General features: G+C 39.6%; 1 protein-coding gene across 3 annotated transcripts in view; it reads left to right on the forward strand.

Moving 5' to 3' along the window:
* Positions 1-14789, forward strand: part of TMEM237 (transmembrane protein 237) — a 33642-nt gene that overhangs the window by 16604 nt on the left and 2249 nt on the right. For all 3 annotated transcript variants that reach the window (XM_020970679.2, XM_020970687.2, XM_020970697.2), the window contains exons 7-12: positions 4283-4443; positions 5312-5435; positions 5879-6070; positions 6716-6789; positions 9764-9857; positions 13149-13270. In XM_020970679.2, the coding sequence (XP_020826338.1) occupies positions 4283-4443; positions 5312-5435; positions 5879-6070; positions 6716-6789; positions 9764-9857; positions 13149-13270 (767 nt within the window). The remainder of the gene's footprint in view (positions 1-4282; positions 4444-5311; positions 5436-5878; positions 6071-6715; positions 6790-9763; positions 9858-13148; positions 13271-14789) is intronic.

Genomic DNA, 14789 nt, shown 5'->3' on the forward strand with positions numbered 1-14789 from the left:
ATTTTAGTATGCATTAAAGCTCCCAAAGTGTGATTTTTTTTTAACAGATGTAAAAAGTATACTTTGGCGCCTTTACCAAGTCAGGCCTGGTAAACCCTGAGGGTGTGGATGGTGTGAACCCTCACCAGCTGTATTGTCCAGTTTGATAGGGGACCAGTGACTAATATCCTTGTTCTATTCAAACATCTGCTGGCTTTTATAGAAGGATATTTATTTCACAAGCACAACAAGAGAGGGAAAAGAAAAAATATGTAGCTCAAAATGTTTTAAAAAAAATGTTAAAAATTTTTGTTTGAATGTAATTGAGAAAAATAAAATATAACTTAAATGTAAAAAAAAATGGAGCAAGAGCAGACAGACAAACCTTTTCCCAATACCTCTGGAATACCTTCTCCCCAATATCATATTGGTCTTTGGGGAAGTAGGCTCAAAACTGAGCTCAGTTTCTTTGTATCATTGGTCCCACCAAGTTCATGTCCAGATTCAGCGTGGCTGCTACGTGAATCCTTCCTGAAGGTCACTCTTGAAGGTCGTTCCTTGTCCTCGGGGTGTCAGTGCTAGGCTGGTGGCAACATTCCGCCTCAGTGCCTTGGATCGTTGTGTCTCACGCTCCCAGGCACGTTAGGGAGCAAATAAAAAGGCTAAGGACTCAGACCCATTTCCCTCAGAAGAGGAAAAGCCTCGGTCGTCCTTCCCTCGCCGTATGCCGTCATACCACCAGAGCACAGCTGAGGATAAGGAGGCAAAGAGTAGCAAGCTGACAGCCTTTTGGAAAGCCTCAAAAGTCAATCAGGGAGCCTCTTCTTCACTACGTGGTTAGTTGCCCAGAAGTAGCAACCAAATGTCCCTGCAGCCAGTCTCTGCTAGCCCCAGAAGCGGCTCCCTAGCAGCGCCGTGTGAAGAGATGCCTCCTGGGCAAGCCAGACGTGTTCCAGACCCCTATCCTGTAGGAGCCGTAATTGGTCTTTTGTTGTCATTGTTGTTTAGTCGTTGTCAGTCACGTCTGACTGTCTGTGACCCCATTGGGGGTTTTCTTGGCAGAGATACTGGAGGGGTTTGCCATTTCCTTCTCCAGCTCAATTTACAAATAAGGAACTGAGGCAAACAGGGTGAAGTGACTTGCCCAGGGTCACATAGCTCAGAAGTATCTGAGGCCAGATTTGAACTCATAAAGATTATTTTCCTGATTTTAAGACCAGCATTCTGTTGACTGTATCACCTAGCTGCACTAATTTATCCATCAGCAAAGAGTAATAATTTTTCTTAATTTATTAGTAATATGGGAGAGTATATTGGGATTCTTGTATCATTGTTTTTCCTATTTGAAGTTTTATCTATTAATAATAGCTCACATTGACATAGTACTTTAAGGCTGGAAAAGTGCTTCCTATACACTGTCTCACAGTAACCCTGTAAGCCAAGTATTATTATTATTCCCATTTTACAGATGAGAAAACAGAGAAAGGTTAAATTATTTGTCTGATGTCACAGGCTGGTGAGTGTATGAAGTTGGACTTGAGCTCAGTACTCTATCTGCTATCTGTATTGATGTAGAATCATACTTTTAAGAATTGAAAGGGACCTTAGCCCCTCAATTTTGCAGATAAAGCTGAATCCCAGAGAGTGACTTGTCCTGCTTTACCCACCTATTTAATAGTAGGGTTTAGATTGGATCCCAGGTGTCCTAACTCCTAAGCTAGTATTCTTTCTATCACATTATGATGCTTTTCTAAGTCAGCTTTGTTTTAGAATCTTAACATTTTTTGTCATGATTTTTCTAGTAACATGTAAATTATATGTTAGCAAAAATCTGTTGAACATTCTAGTCCCTTGTCTCAATAAGTGCATTTAACTTTTCTGGGATGAATAATCTATTATTATATTAGTCTGATTCTGAATCTCAGAGAACGGATAACAGTATCATACCCGCCTCTAATTTAATTACTTGATTTATTAATAGCACTTAAATAACTGCTGGAATCCTCACAAAAGAAAATATAGGAGGACACGTGATTCCACTTTACCACCACCCTTAGATCCTAATCTTGTGCTGGTTTTGGGATATAAAATTGCACATCTAACTATAATTGGTGAAATTGGCTTCATCCAGAGCTGTAGACCAGTAATTATTCAGGTGTGGCCTAAGATAGGTAAGCTCTGTGAGTATTTCTATCATATAGGCTAAGGGAGGCTGAAGCCTTTTACAGATACACAAATTATGGCACCTTTGAATACACCAGTCCTGAGGAAATCATATAAGAATGACTGGGTTAGTAGAATTTCTTTGGGGTGCAATTGTGAACTCATTGGTCATTCTAGCTGTTTCTGTCTCCCACTCCACCATCTACCTTCTGAGGGAATCAGAAGAAATACATTTGAGTACCAGTTCTATCACTTTGGGTAAATCATTTAATTTCTCTGAGTCTCACTTTCCTTATCCCTGAAATGGGGCTAATACTACCTTCTCTGTTCACTTTACATGGTTGTTGTGAGGAACCTTAAAATGTTTTAGAAATGTGAATTACCACTCCTGCTGCATAGGCGGGACCATGAGGATCCAGTGAGTTAATATGTTTGAAAGCACTTTGTAGCAGTAAAGCACTATATAGATATCAATAGAACATATATCTATAATATCTCTAAGAGCTACATATTACGTATGTGTGTGTATATATACATGTGTGTGTATATGTCTTTCTATCTATACCTTTGTTATTTTGTCATGATCTTTCTACCTAGCAGTACTCATCACTGTTGGGTATGTGAAGCTGATAATTACAACATAGTATTCTTATTGAGGTGTTTGAGGTCACCAGATAAGTATTAAATGCTCTGTGGCAAGTTGAGGAACCTTGAGATTCGGGGTTTTTAAATCCTTCAGGCCTCACTATCTTATTTCTGAGATGAGGGGATTGGACAAGAGAACCCATGAGGTCCCTTCCACCTCGAGGTCTTTGGCCCTACAGTCTTCAGGGCGTAAATTCTGTGATTACAAAGTTGAAATCAGCTCATTATTGGCAGGCTCTACTGTCCTTCCTTCTTGGAAGCTAAGGACATTTCCTGCCTTTTCTAATCCCAGAGAACCTTTCCTGTTTTGGTGCATCTGCTTTATTGCCTAGATAAGGGAACTGAGGCCAGGAGGGTCCAGTGATTTATCCAAGGTCCCATACCTCCTGAGAGGTAGAAATAGAACTCAGAACAAAGTCCTCTGACTCCTACTCCACTTCTCTTTCTGGTGGCTTCATTCTGGAAGGGAAACCACTGAGAGGAGTTTGGCAGCAGCTGCTGAGAGCCATCAGGAAGTAGCATTGTAGGATCCAGATCGAGATTCCTATAATGAGTAGGCCTGCTGTCACTCCCCTGCTCAGTAAGTTTCAGTGGCTCCCTATTGCCAAGTAGAAGATAACATATGAAGTCCTCTCCTTGGCATTTAAACTTTTCAAGATCTGATTCCAGGCTATTTTAACTAGATTGATTACCGTTTACTTCCCCTCGAGCACTCTACCCTCTAGCCAAACCTACCTGCTGTTTCCTGTATACAGTCTCCCACCTGTGTGCTTTTTTTCTCCTCTAGATCTAGGATGGTTCAGTATGATCTTCCCTCCTCTTCTCCAACTCTTGGAACACTGGATTCCCTTCAAGTATCATTCAAATGCCATCTCCTTCAAGGAGCTCTTCCTGACCACTCCCCCCCCCCAACCTTGATGGTGCTGTTTTCTCACCCTCCAGTTACTGTTTGGTATTTACTTCTCTGTGGACATGGCGGGTGTCTGCAGTAGAACATGGTTCATACTCACAACTGTGCCCCTGTTATTTAATCGCTGCCTGGCACAGAGTAGTTAGCAGTGATTGTTCATTGCTCGATAAGAACAGCTCCCGTTTATAGAGGCAGCTGATGAAGCACGGTCAGCCTGGGCCTGCCCCCCAAATGGATGCTCACCAGTGCAGCACAAGAGTGGGTTGGTCCTGGGTGAAAAGGCCCCAGACCCTGAAGGAAGCGGAGTTATGATAGAAAAGTCCAGAGAGTTAGAAGCATAGCCTGGTGAGGAATGAAGCATGGCTGGCCTACCATTCAGATGGTGGCAAGGCCCTTAGCAATTAAAGCATTACTATCCTACTGATAAGATATTTAACCAGAATAAGAAATATACAATTTTTGCATATTAAATGTTCACATAATTAAATATTTCTAAATGTACATTTTGGGGGGAGAAGGTTTACTTCTCCTTTGATAAAGGTTTGATAACCATATCTGCATTCTCATCCTGCTACTGAATTATAGGAGAAGCCAGCCGACAGGATTGCACTATGCCAACGAGCTAGGAGTAGAAGATGAGGACATAATTGCTGATGAGCAAAACCATCCAGGGCAGCAGCCTTCAGTGTTCACTGCACCCATAGGTGTTAGCCATCCTGTGGACAAAGTATTTGTAGAAAAAAGCAGTAAGTAATTGTGTGTTTCCGTTGTCAACTTTTGTGTAATATAGCTGATGATAGTAGCACATTAAATCAAAATAGAACGTGCAGTTATATTTTCCTTTGATTGTGATATATTGCACATTCTTAATAAAACAGGACTGAGGGTTGCTGCCCAAAGGGCGGCTAACATATCCAGAGTAGGCCACAGCATATTTATAATGATAAATTGTGGCTAAGAAGTGGCGTAAAGAATAACTTGGAAGAAGTAGACGACTGGCAAGGGAGGTGGGTGACTTAAGAGGCAACATGGAGGGATAACAGATTGTCTGATTTCCACAACATCTAGAAAGGCTCCGACATGGTGGGTGTGTGCCTGTGAAGAGTGTATGGAAGAAGACAGACAAGAGTCAGACAGGATAAGAAGGCCTGGGTGGCTTATTCTCTGCTGACAGAGGGAAGAGGCATTCAGCCGTTGTTCCTCCAAAGTCCTCCTGAAAAAAAGGTTATAGCATTTAAGAAAAGCTTATACAGTATGAATATGTCCATAGGGATCAACAAGAATTTACAGAGTGCCTTCTGTAGACCAGGCTAGCCACTGTGCTAAGTACACTGGCTGTGATTTCTAAAAAGTATTCTTATTTTTATTATTAACAACAATAATAATATTTATCTCATTTGGGGCTATATTTTATTATATATATATGCATATACATATATATAATTTTTTAAATAGTCAAAATATAAATGGCCTTCTGAAACAAGAATTGATTGATAGTGTTTCTCTAGGTAAAAAAGTAGTAAATTAAACATTTTCTCAGTTTTTATTTGTTGTAGGACAGCAAAAATAACTGTGAATGCTTCATTTCATTTGCAATAATTGTTATATTGCTAGGACGATTCCAGGCTGCTGACCGGTCTGAATTAATTAAAACCACTGAAAACACTGATATGCTAATGGATATAAAGCCTTCATGGACAACCAGGGATGTTGCCCTATCAGTACACCGAAGCTTCAGGTAGCTGCATTGAGTTTTTTCTGCAAAGGAATGTGAAACCAGTGCCAGTAACTGCAAATAGCTTGCATCTTTTAGCTTGTTCAAAGCCTTTTACACTGTTGGCAGTTTTCAAATAGTATCCAGGTAGACAATAATTTCTCATTATTGAATTAGAATTAAATAAAGGTTGGCCTATCTAAGATAATGAAAATTCCACTGTTATAGTTACGGAATTCCAATTACTATAGAAAAAAAATTGTATCTTTCTTTTTAAAAATATGATTTTGTTTTTATGTGCAGGTGCAAAGCCACTTTGTGTTAGTCAGCAAATACTTTTGAAGCACTTACTATATGTGAAGCAGTATGCCAAGTGCCGGGTTTACAAAGAAACACAAAAACACTGAGTTATTTCTTTGCGATGAGTCATTTGTAATAATTTTGAATCCTTTTTTCCCCCCATCTAGGACGATTGGTCTCTTTTCTCACGGCTTCCTTGCTGGCTATGCTGTGTGGAATGTTGTTGTAATTTATGTTCTAGCAGGAGAACAATTGTCTGATCTCTCCAACTTCCTGCAGCAGTACAAGACCTTAGCTTATCCTACTCAGAGTCTCCTCTACCTGCTTCTGGCTCTAAGCACAATTTCAGCCTTTGACAGGTAAGATAACTGTAGAGCCACTGAAGTTTTCCATCATCAAGGAGCAGTGTCATGGCTATAATGTTTCAGTGCCCCTGTTTGGATGTTTAGGAAAATAGGCCATAAAACAACAATGCAGTTTTTCATTTGATATTAAAAAACCCACTTTCTGTCACCCTTTTTGAGGGACAAGTATGGGAACAATAGAGAGTCTGGAGAATAAAAACTTTCAATAATTTTAAGTGAATAGGTTTTTGTATTATTTTAGCCTAGAGAAATGAAAAATAATAAGAGGTCTTTGGCAAGAAGGCAGAGAGACTAATCAATATTTTATAGATAATTAAATTCTGAGGAGCCTATTGTGAGGGTCTTTTAAATTTTCTTTTTGCCTTCTGGTGCTCCTAAGTCCCAAAGTGTGTTATCTGACAGATGTTTGTAGCCAAGTCTATATCTGCTGTTTGAACTAAAAGGATTTGTGGGAGTGTGGGAGAGAGCATTAGGAGAACATGGGTGACAGTGCTTTGCACACTGTGGGTATTTAATACTTATTAACTGAATTTAGCATATGCAGTAGCATTGCAGGAAGACCAAATTATTTACAGGACAGAGAATTTCTATAAGAACAGTTTTCTACTACATTGTGACAAGAAACTTTCCCATTTGTAGGATCGATTTTGCTAAAACATCAGTAGCATTTCGAAGTTTTCTTGCCCTGGACCCAACAGCTTTGGCTTCTTTCTGTAAGTAAAGGTTAAAGAGGTACCATTACCACCTATGTAAGACTCTAAACTTTTTTAGTACTGAATTGCAAAAGCAGTTTGAGTTTTCATGTTAAGTAGGTTGCTTCCATTTAAGAGGAATCCTAACTGTCAAGTAGGAATAGATCATTGGGGGGAGGAACTGGGGGGGGGGTTGTAATGTATATGTGTATGTATTAAGTATTATTTGTGTTCTGTAAGTATTGCATATACATATATAATATTCTTTGTGGTATTCTTCAAGATTCAAAGTAGCTTAGTGGGTAGGAAGCTGCCTTTGAGTTAAGAAGCCCTGGGTTCCAGTCCTGCCTCTGACAAACACATTTCTGATGACCCTGAACAAGTCACTTAATGTCACAGAATCTCAGAAAGCTGCTGGAGCAGCAGAGAGTGAGCCCATGGTTCAAGGCGAAGCGAGACAGGACCACAATACATGCTTACTTGGGGTGTAAAGCTAGTGTGCCCTGTTAGGCCTCACCGGAGCCGTAACACAAGATAGGGCCATTACAGCACTAGAGAACCCACTCCAGAACCAGCAGGAAGCAGAGGAAGCCAGGGCACTGCCCAAGCACCCTGGGCAGGAGCCACAGCAAGAAATAAGCAGCTTCCAAGCCGCCCATGCCAGAGTATGGAGGTCTCTAGAAGAGGCCTGACATCAGTTCTCCTTTTCAAGCCACCACAGAAGAGTGGAGCAACAATTCATTCCTAGAAGTCAGGGCCTTGCAGGAGGCCTACAAGCAGTGCCATTTATAGCTTCTAGTTGAGGCCTTGTCTAGAGGACACACCAAATTGCCGCAAGTAAAATTTAACAAAAGTAAACTGAGGCACATTTCTCCACATAAGATAACATTTACTAGCAGGGGCATGCCGCCTGCCAATAAAAGGGTCACTGGCTCTGCCTTTGGCCGAAGACCCCTAGCAGAAGGACAGCTCCCCTTTTGGAAGTCTTGGGGAGTACAGAACAAAGAACAGAAGAGGGTAGGTGACATCATGGGGTTGAGGGCAGCACGATTGATTACAGAGCTGAGGCACAGGGAACAATATGATTAGTTGGAAGTTTGGTGATGAGGGGCTAGCAACGACCCCTTCCTTCCCTCCTGAGACTAAGAAATGTTAATTGTTTTGAGTCTAGGTGCAAGGTCAAAAGATAACAGGTATCCCCTTGGATAACCAAGCAGACATCCTTGAAGGACAGCTTGGTGATGTAAAAGATACTAGACCCAACTCCCTTGTGTTCACGTGCTTCTCCCAAGGTCATCTAAATTCCTTGAGGCGAGGATTGGATAGTAATTAGCAAGAGAACAGGATTTCTAAACCTAACCCCATTACAGACCAGCTGAAATCTGAACCAAGTTCAGAAACAAGAAACCATGACTTAAGCAGTTACAGGACAAAATCAATTAATTGTAACTAGGATCAATTAAAAATGATATAGGGTCAATTTTAATTTTCTGAAAACACATTGAAGAAGTCCAGGTTAAGAGAGGCCCATGAGGTCAATCCAAAAGAACAGAGTAACTTGACAACCAATACAAATAGAGCCTGAGAGATAAGAACAATTTGGGCTCAAGGACTCCAAGAGTGGCTAGAAGAAATGCAAGACATAAAAAATGAAATTATAAGTGAAATTACAGCTCTTAAGGGGGAAACCATTGGAAGGAGAATAAAAAGCTTAGGACCAAAGATAGAAAAATCTTACCCAAATATTTGACTCCCTGAAAAACAGAATGAAGTAAACTCAGTGATTCTATAAAATAAGAAATAATAGAAAAAATATGTCCAGACTGTTACAATAAATAATGAATTTAAATAACCCATTTTCAGAAAGCAGTGTTGAACAAGTCAAAGATGAACTCCCAAAAAGGACAAAATCTCCAGGGTCATATGGATTTACAAATCAGTTCCACCAGACATTCAAAGAACAGTTAACTCCAGTTTTACATAAATGTTTGCAAAAATAGGGAAAGATAGCCTCCTACCAAATTCCTTTTGAGATAAGTACTTGATACCCGAACCAGATAGAAAATCAGAGAAAAAAAAGAATATCAATCCAAAAAATATTTAGCAAAATATCAACTAAATGGATACAAGAAAATATTTAAAAGATTATATACTACAAGCAAGTTAGATTTCTACTAGGAATACAGGGTTAGTTCACTATTATAAAGATAATAAACATAATTTTTAAAAATCACATAGTTATATCAATTGATGCAGAAAGTTTTTGTCAAAAATACAACACCCTTTTAAGTTAAAAGCACTCGAAAACATAAGAATAAATGGACCTCTCCTTAATATGGCAAATAGTCTCTAAAAGCTAAGAGCTTGCATTGCATATAATGGAGAAACACTAGAGGCCTTTCTTATAATTTCAGGAATAAAGCGATGATGTCCATTGTCACCATTATTAATTGATACTGCTGTAGAGAAACAGTAACTACAGCAGTGTAGCAAGTAAAAGGAATGGAAGAAATAAGCATAGGCAAAGAAGAAATAAAATTATTACTTTTTTCAGATTATATTTACTAAGTAAAGTAGTTTACTAAGAGAACCATAATTATCTATGGTGTCTTTAAGGATAATGGAGTTTCCTTGCTTTTCTCTTCCAACCACGTCTATTTTATTTTTAAAGGCTGTTCATATGGTCCTTGTGTATTTTGAGGCTTTAACCATTTAGATTGTAGGCAGTAGTTACAGTCAGTGTAAGGCACCTTAAAAGACATTTGTTACAGTGTAGGATAAAAACAAAATAGTTTGCAGTCATTCTTTTTGGTGGTCCCATGACCAAAAAAAAATGACTTTTGTGGAAGGGAAGGGGAAAACAGAAACCCTGGTCAAAATATTAAAAACTGATATTGAATAATTTTAAATAATTTTAGTTATAATTAATAATTTAAAACAATTTGAATTATATTTTATAGTGTTAATAATCTGAGGTTTGTGGGTTTTTTTCTAGTGTATTTTGCTGCTCTTACCTTGTCTCTGAGCCAGCAGATGACAAGTGACAGAATCCATCTTTACACACCTGCATCAGTTAATGGTAGCCTCTGGTAAGAAATCATTAACAGTTTCTGTAGTTGTAGAAATAATATTGTTATTAATATTCTTTTACATTTACTGTTCTTTTCTGTATCTAAATTCAAGAAAGCTTCATTTTGGCTTATATAATGAAGGCAGTGAGAAGCAGTATGAAATAGTAGAAATGTTGATCTTGGAATCAGAAAGACTTGCTTTCAAAACCTGCTTCTGACACATACTGGCTGTGTGACCTTAGGGCAAGTCATTTATTTAATCTCTCAGTGTTCTAGGCAAATCTCTAAAACTGTAGGTTACAGAAGAGTTACTGGTCTGTATAAATAGAGGGAATTTCCTGACTAGGTGTTCTCTACAACGATGAAATTACAGGTCCAGATGAAAAAAAGGGGCGGGGGGGGGTTGTGCGGGGGGGCAGTGTAATGGGATGCGGAGGTTGGAATTATCTCGGCCTTCTCAGTAGCAGTTATGCTTTTGGACTAGACGATCACTAAGTTATGCCATATACATCTGAAATTTTAAAGAAGTTTCTTCCTTTTGGAAATGTGTATTAAGCTCTCAAATTATGGCTTTGTCTGCAGAGAAGGGGAAAGATGAAAGAGACATTATCAAGGTAGAATCAACAAGGTTCCATTCCACACTCCATTATGCTTAAAAACACATCATTGATAATTCTGGTTGTTTAAGTAAATGTGCTTTTCATGATGAGTCATAAAAATGATGGTGCATAATGGCTTTCTAGTTAGAGGCATTCATTAATTATAGTCATAGTTGTAATTAAAATTACATTGCATCACTGCAATAGCTCCATAATTGATCTTTCTGCCTCAAGTCCCTTCCCTCTTCAGCGTAGCCTCCATATTACTGCCCTATAAAGTGATCTTCCTGTCTGACTTCACAAGTCTGACCACATCACTTCCCTACTCATTAAAACTCCACTATCTTTCTCCTACATTTAGGACAGGGGCAGGGAACCTTCAGCCTCAGGTCACATGTGGTCCTCTGGGTCTCAAGTGCGGCCCTCACACACACATATATACATATATACACATATATGTATATGTACATGTATATATATATATATGTGTGTGTGTGTGTGTACGTATGTCTGTATATGGTTCTTTTTTATTAAAAGGGCCATCCCTAGTCTCACTTCTTTTTTTTTTTTAAATCCTCTGTATGGCTTTTTATTTATTTATTTATTTGTTTTTTAGGCAGCTAGGGTTAAGTGACTTGCCCAGGGTCACACAGCTAGGAAGTGTCAAGTGTTTGGTCTGAGGCCAGATTTGAACTCAGGTCTTTCTGACTTCAGGGCAGGTGCTGTATCCACTGTGCCACCTAGCTGCCCCCCTAGGCTCACTTCTTAAACAGCTCTAATCACTGAATGGGCATTGCCTCAGTCAGAGTAAGAACTTGGAAAGACCTTAGTTTAAAAAGGCCAAGGTCTCCTGCTGCATCCCGGGCCATCTCCAGTCACCCTGATCTGTATCTGGCCACTGGACCCAGATGGCTGCAGAGGAAAAAGTGAGGCTGGTGGCTTTGCACATCCCTTCCTCACTTAAATCCAACTCCCTTAAAAGTCATGGAATCATCTTCCTGATGTCATGGTCCTCTTGGAGAACGAAGGACAAACTACAATCCCCAAGCCTGAAATGTACTCTTTCCTCACTTCTTAGTTTTTCTTAAAATTCTTAGTTTTCTTCAAAACTCACCCCAGAGACCATCTCCTGCGTGGGGCCTTTACTGATCCCTTCCCACAAAAACTACCTTGTATTTATCTTGTATATATTTATATGTGTACATATTATCTCTTCCTAGAGGAGGAGGACAGGGACGATTTCATTTTTGCCTTGGTAATCCCAGGGGCTGGTACAGAATTGGTGCTCACTAAAGCTGCTTGACTAATTAATTGATCCTTCTTTGAGGTTCCTTATTTGTTGTGTTGCATCCTTCCTACACCTCTTCATTGCCTTCTGTGTGATACTTATTTTCAGTCCTTCATAGTTTGTTGTGTTTTATCTCGTGACCATATAAATGCTAGGGTAGAATGTTGACATTAAAAATACGGGTTTGTTTCTGGGAAAAGTTTGAAGTCGTGAAAGGGGCTTCTGTAAATTTCCAAAGGCAATCTAGCCTTCATACTTATTCTAGGTTCAGATAATCCATTTTTACTGGGTTTTTTCCCACAGTGTATATATACACATATGTGTGTGCATGTATGTATACATATATTTATAGATATACATATACACCTGGGGATATATATCTGTATGTTATGTATGTTTATATACATATACTCATATATGTTTTACATTGTGTATATACACACACACAGATAAATAGATGTGAATGTATAATATATAAATATAGCTATAAATGTATGTGTGTGTATAATATGAAACACACACACATTCATAAACACTAATGGCCAAGCTTTAGAAGTTGGATATCCATCAGTGTGCCATAATCTGAGCAATGGGTATTTTTCATCCACTTGTTTTATCTCAAGTAAATGTCGAGGACTGATTCTTTTGAGTGGTTACGAATTTGTTTCACGAGGTTTTGCAGTGCTCAGGGCTTGATACACTCACAGCATGATGTCATTCACAAACAGGAACATCAGGAAAATCTACCTTCTATAGGAAACCCCTCCTAAACTCGCACTTAGCAAAGGATCCCCTTTATTCAAGTGACAAAGACCTTTGACAAGCACCTATCTTACTATTTTATGCTTTATCTGATGTTTATGATCCAGGCAGTTTCTGTTGTGGATGGTCAGGAGACACCGTGTTGGAAGAGAGCCTTCATGGTAGTGTTTACTGAATTAAATGCTTTTTAATAATAATAATAGCTAGCCAGATTTGGGACTGGCATGTGAGGATCCAGAACTTCATCAGCAAGGGGCCAGCCTACCTAGCTGAGCGTGGTGGTGAGAGGGCTAATTTTGAACTCAGGAAGAGCAAGGCTAAATTCCCACTTCTAACCCAGACTGGCTCTATGACCCTAGGCAAGGGGCAGTAACCCCCTTAGTGTCCCAGACCACTCTTTGAAGATTATAACTTAGAGAATACTTATGTATCTGCATTGGTACAGATAATTTTCCTGTCAGGAGTTTCCTGCACCAATGAAGTCACAAATCTAGACCCAACCCCACCCCATCTCACCCCCTAACAGTTGAACCTTTATTCAATTTCCTCTTGGTTTTTTTGTGGGGGTGGATTTGCACCAAGCACTCTTTAAGTTCATAAGAATGTATGTATGTACAAAAATAAAGACAGTTCCAAGAAGTATCTTCATCCTTTTTTTAGGGCAGCAGGTACAGAAGAACAAATTCTCCATCCCTGGATTGTGGTGAACTTGGTTGTGGCTCTTCTGGTTGGACTGTCTTGGCTTTTCTTGTCTTATAGGCCAGAGATGGATCTCAGTGAAGGTATGAAGACACATGATCAGTGTAGGATAATATTGGTGCCATTAGAATTTCCATAATTATTCAAAAACCTTCATCTATACATAATTTAATAATTTTTCTCAGGACAAATTCTGAACTTGAGAGTTCACTGTCATTAATTCAGTGCTTTAAGAAACAGAATAAAGAAGGTCTCAGAATACTGAAGGTCTCGTGTAGCTTCTGCTGCACAAACATCATTACATTTATTAGATTGTGGGCTTTTCCAGGGCGAGGGGTGCCTTTTGCCTTTCTCTGTATCCCCAGCACTTGGCAAAGTACCTGGCACATAGTAGGTGCTTAATAGATGCTTAGTGACTGACCATTTATCACATATGTTATTGTTAAGCCAGATAATATCCAACAATAATAGTATAAATATATATGGACTGTGTATTATGTGCAAGGTATTGTGCTAGAGTCTGTACTGAGCCTAGCCCTCAAGAAGCATAATATGTCAACAAGTAACAAGTTAAACCAGGTAGTGACATCCAGTAAGCAGTGAAAAATGAGAATTTAGAGCTCAGGAGGGAGCTAGGTCCAGAATTGTGGATTTGTAAGTTAGCCAGATAGAGGTCATAGTTGAAACCTTGGGAATGAATGAGATCACCAGGAGAGAGAGTATGAGAAGGGAAGAGAGCCAAGGACAGAGCCTTGGAGGAATACCTATGCTGAGGTGGACATTGGGGTGGATGGGGAATGGTAATGATAGAACTCAGGATTCCGTTTTCCTGATGACCTGTTGCTTTCAACAAGCATTTCTAAAACCCTTCCTACATCAGGAATATTGTGCCGTGTGCTCAGGAACATAATATATTTTATGACAAGCTCCCTTATGGAGCTTACCAGCTAGTAGTGGGAGATAATACAGATAATTATAATGTAAAATATCACATGATAAGTGCATTAGAGAGTTGCAAAATTAAGCGCATCTCACACTTATCTGGAGGAAGAAAGTAAACTTTGTTTTCAACGCGTTCAGTTTGAGGCGCTCGCAGGACATCGTGTTCAGAATTCCCAGTAGGCAGTTGTTCATGTGGGACAGGAGGTCAGGAAAGAGATTGTCACTAAATAAACAGAACAGACTGAGAATCAGTCGCCTCAAGGCGATAAGTGAAGACACGGGCGCTGATGAGGCCCCCAGGACGTCACATATGTAGAGAGAAAAAGAGAGGGCCTACAGCAGAGCCGTGGGGTACACTCAGAGTATGTGGATGATAGTTGAAGATTCAGCGAAGGCGATTGAGAAGGGGCAGTCGCATACGTAAGATGGAAGCCGAGACAGCGCAGCGGCATCAACAGTAACAAAAAGCAAGGGAAAAGAGTAGAAGAGTCACCAGTACGAAATGCGGTACAGAACTCAAGGAGGGCGAGAGCGACGAAAAAGCCATCTGAACTGCTGTTGGTAGTCTAGCATCTGAAAGGAGATTTAGAACCGTAACCCAAATGCATTAAGCTGCCCATAACCCTTTGACCCACTAGTAGGCAGATACTCCATAAGGGT

Source organism: Phascolarctos cinereus, unplaced genomic scaffold (genome assembly GCF_003287225.1).
Source record: "Phascolarctos cinereus isolate Bilbo 61053 unplaced genomic scaffold, phaCin_HiC Scaffold_7;HRSCAF=346, whole genome shotgun sequence".
NCBI classification, from domain to species: Eukaryota; Metazoa; Chordata; class Mammalia; order Diprotodontia; family Phascolarctidae; genus Phascolarctos; species Phascolarctos cinereus.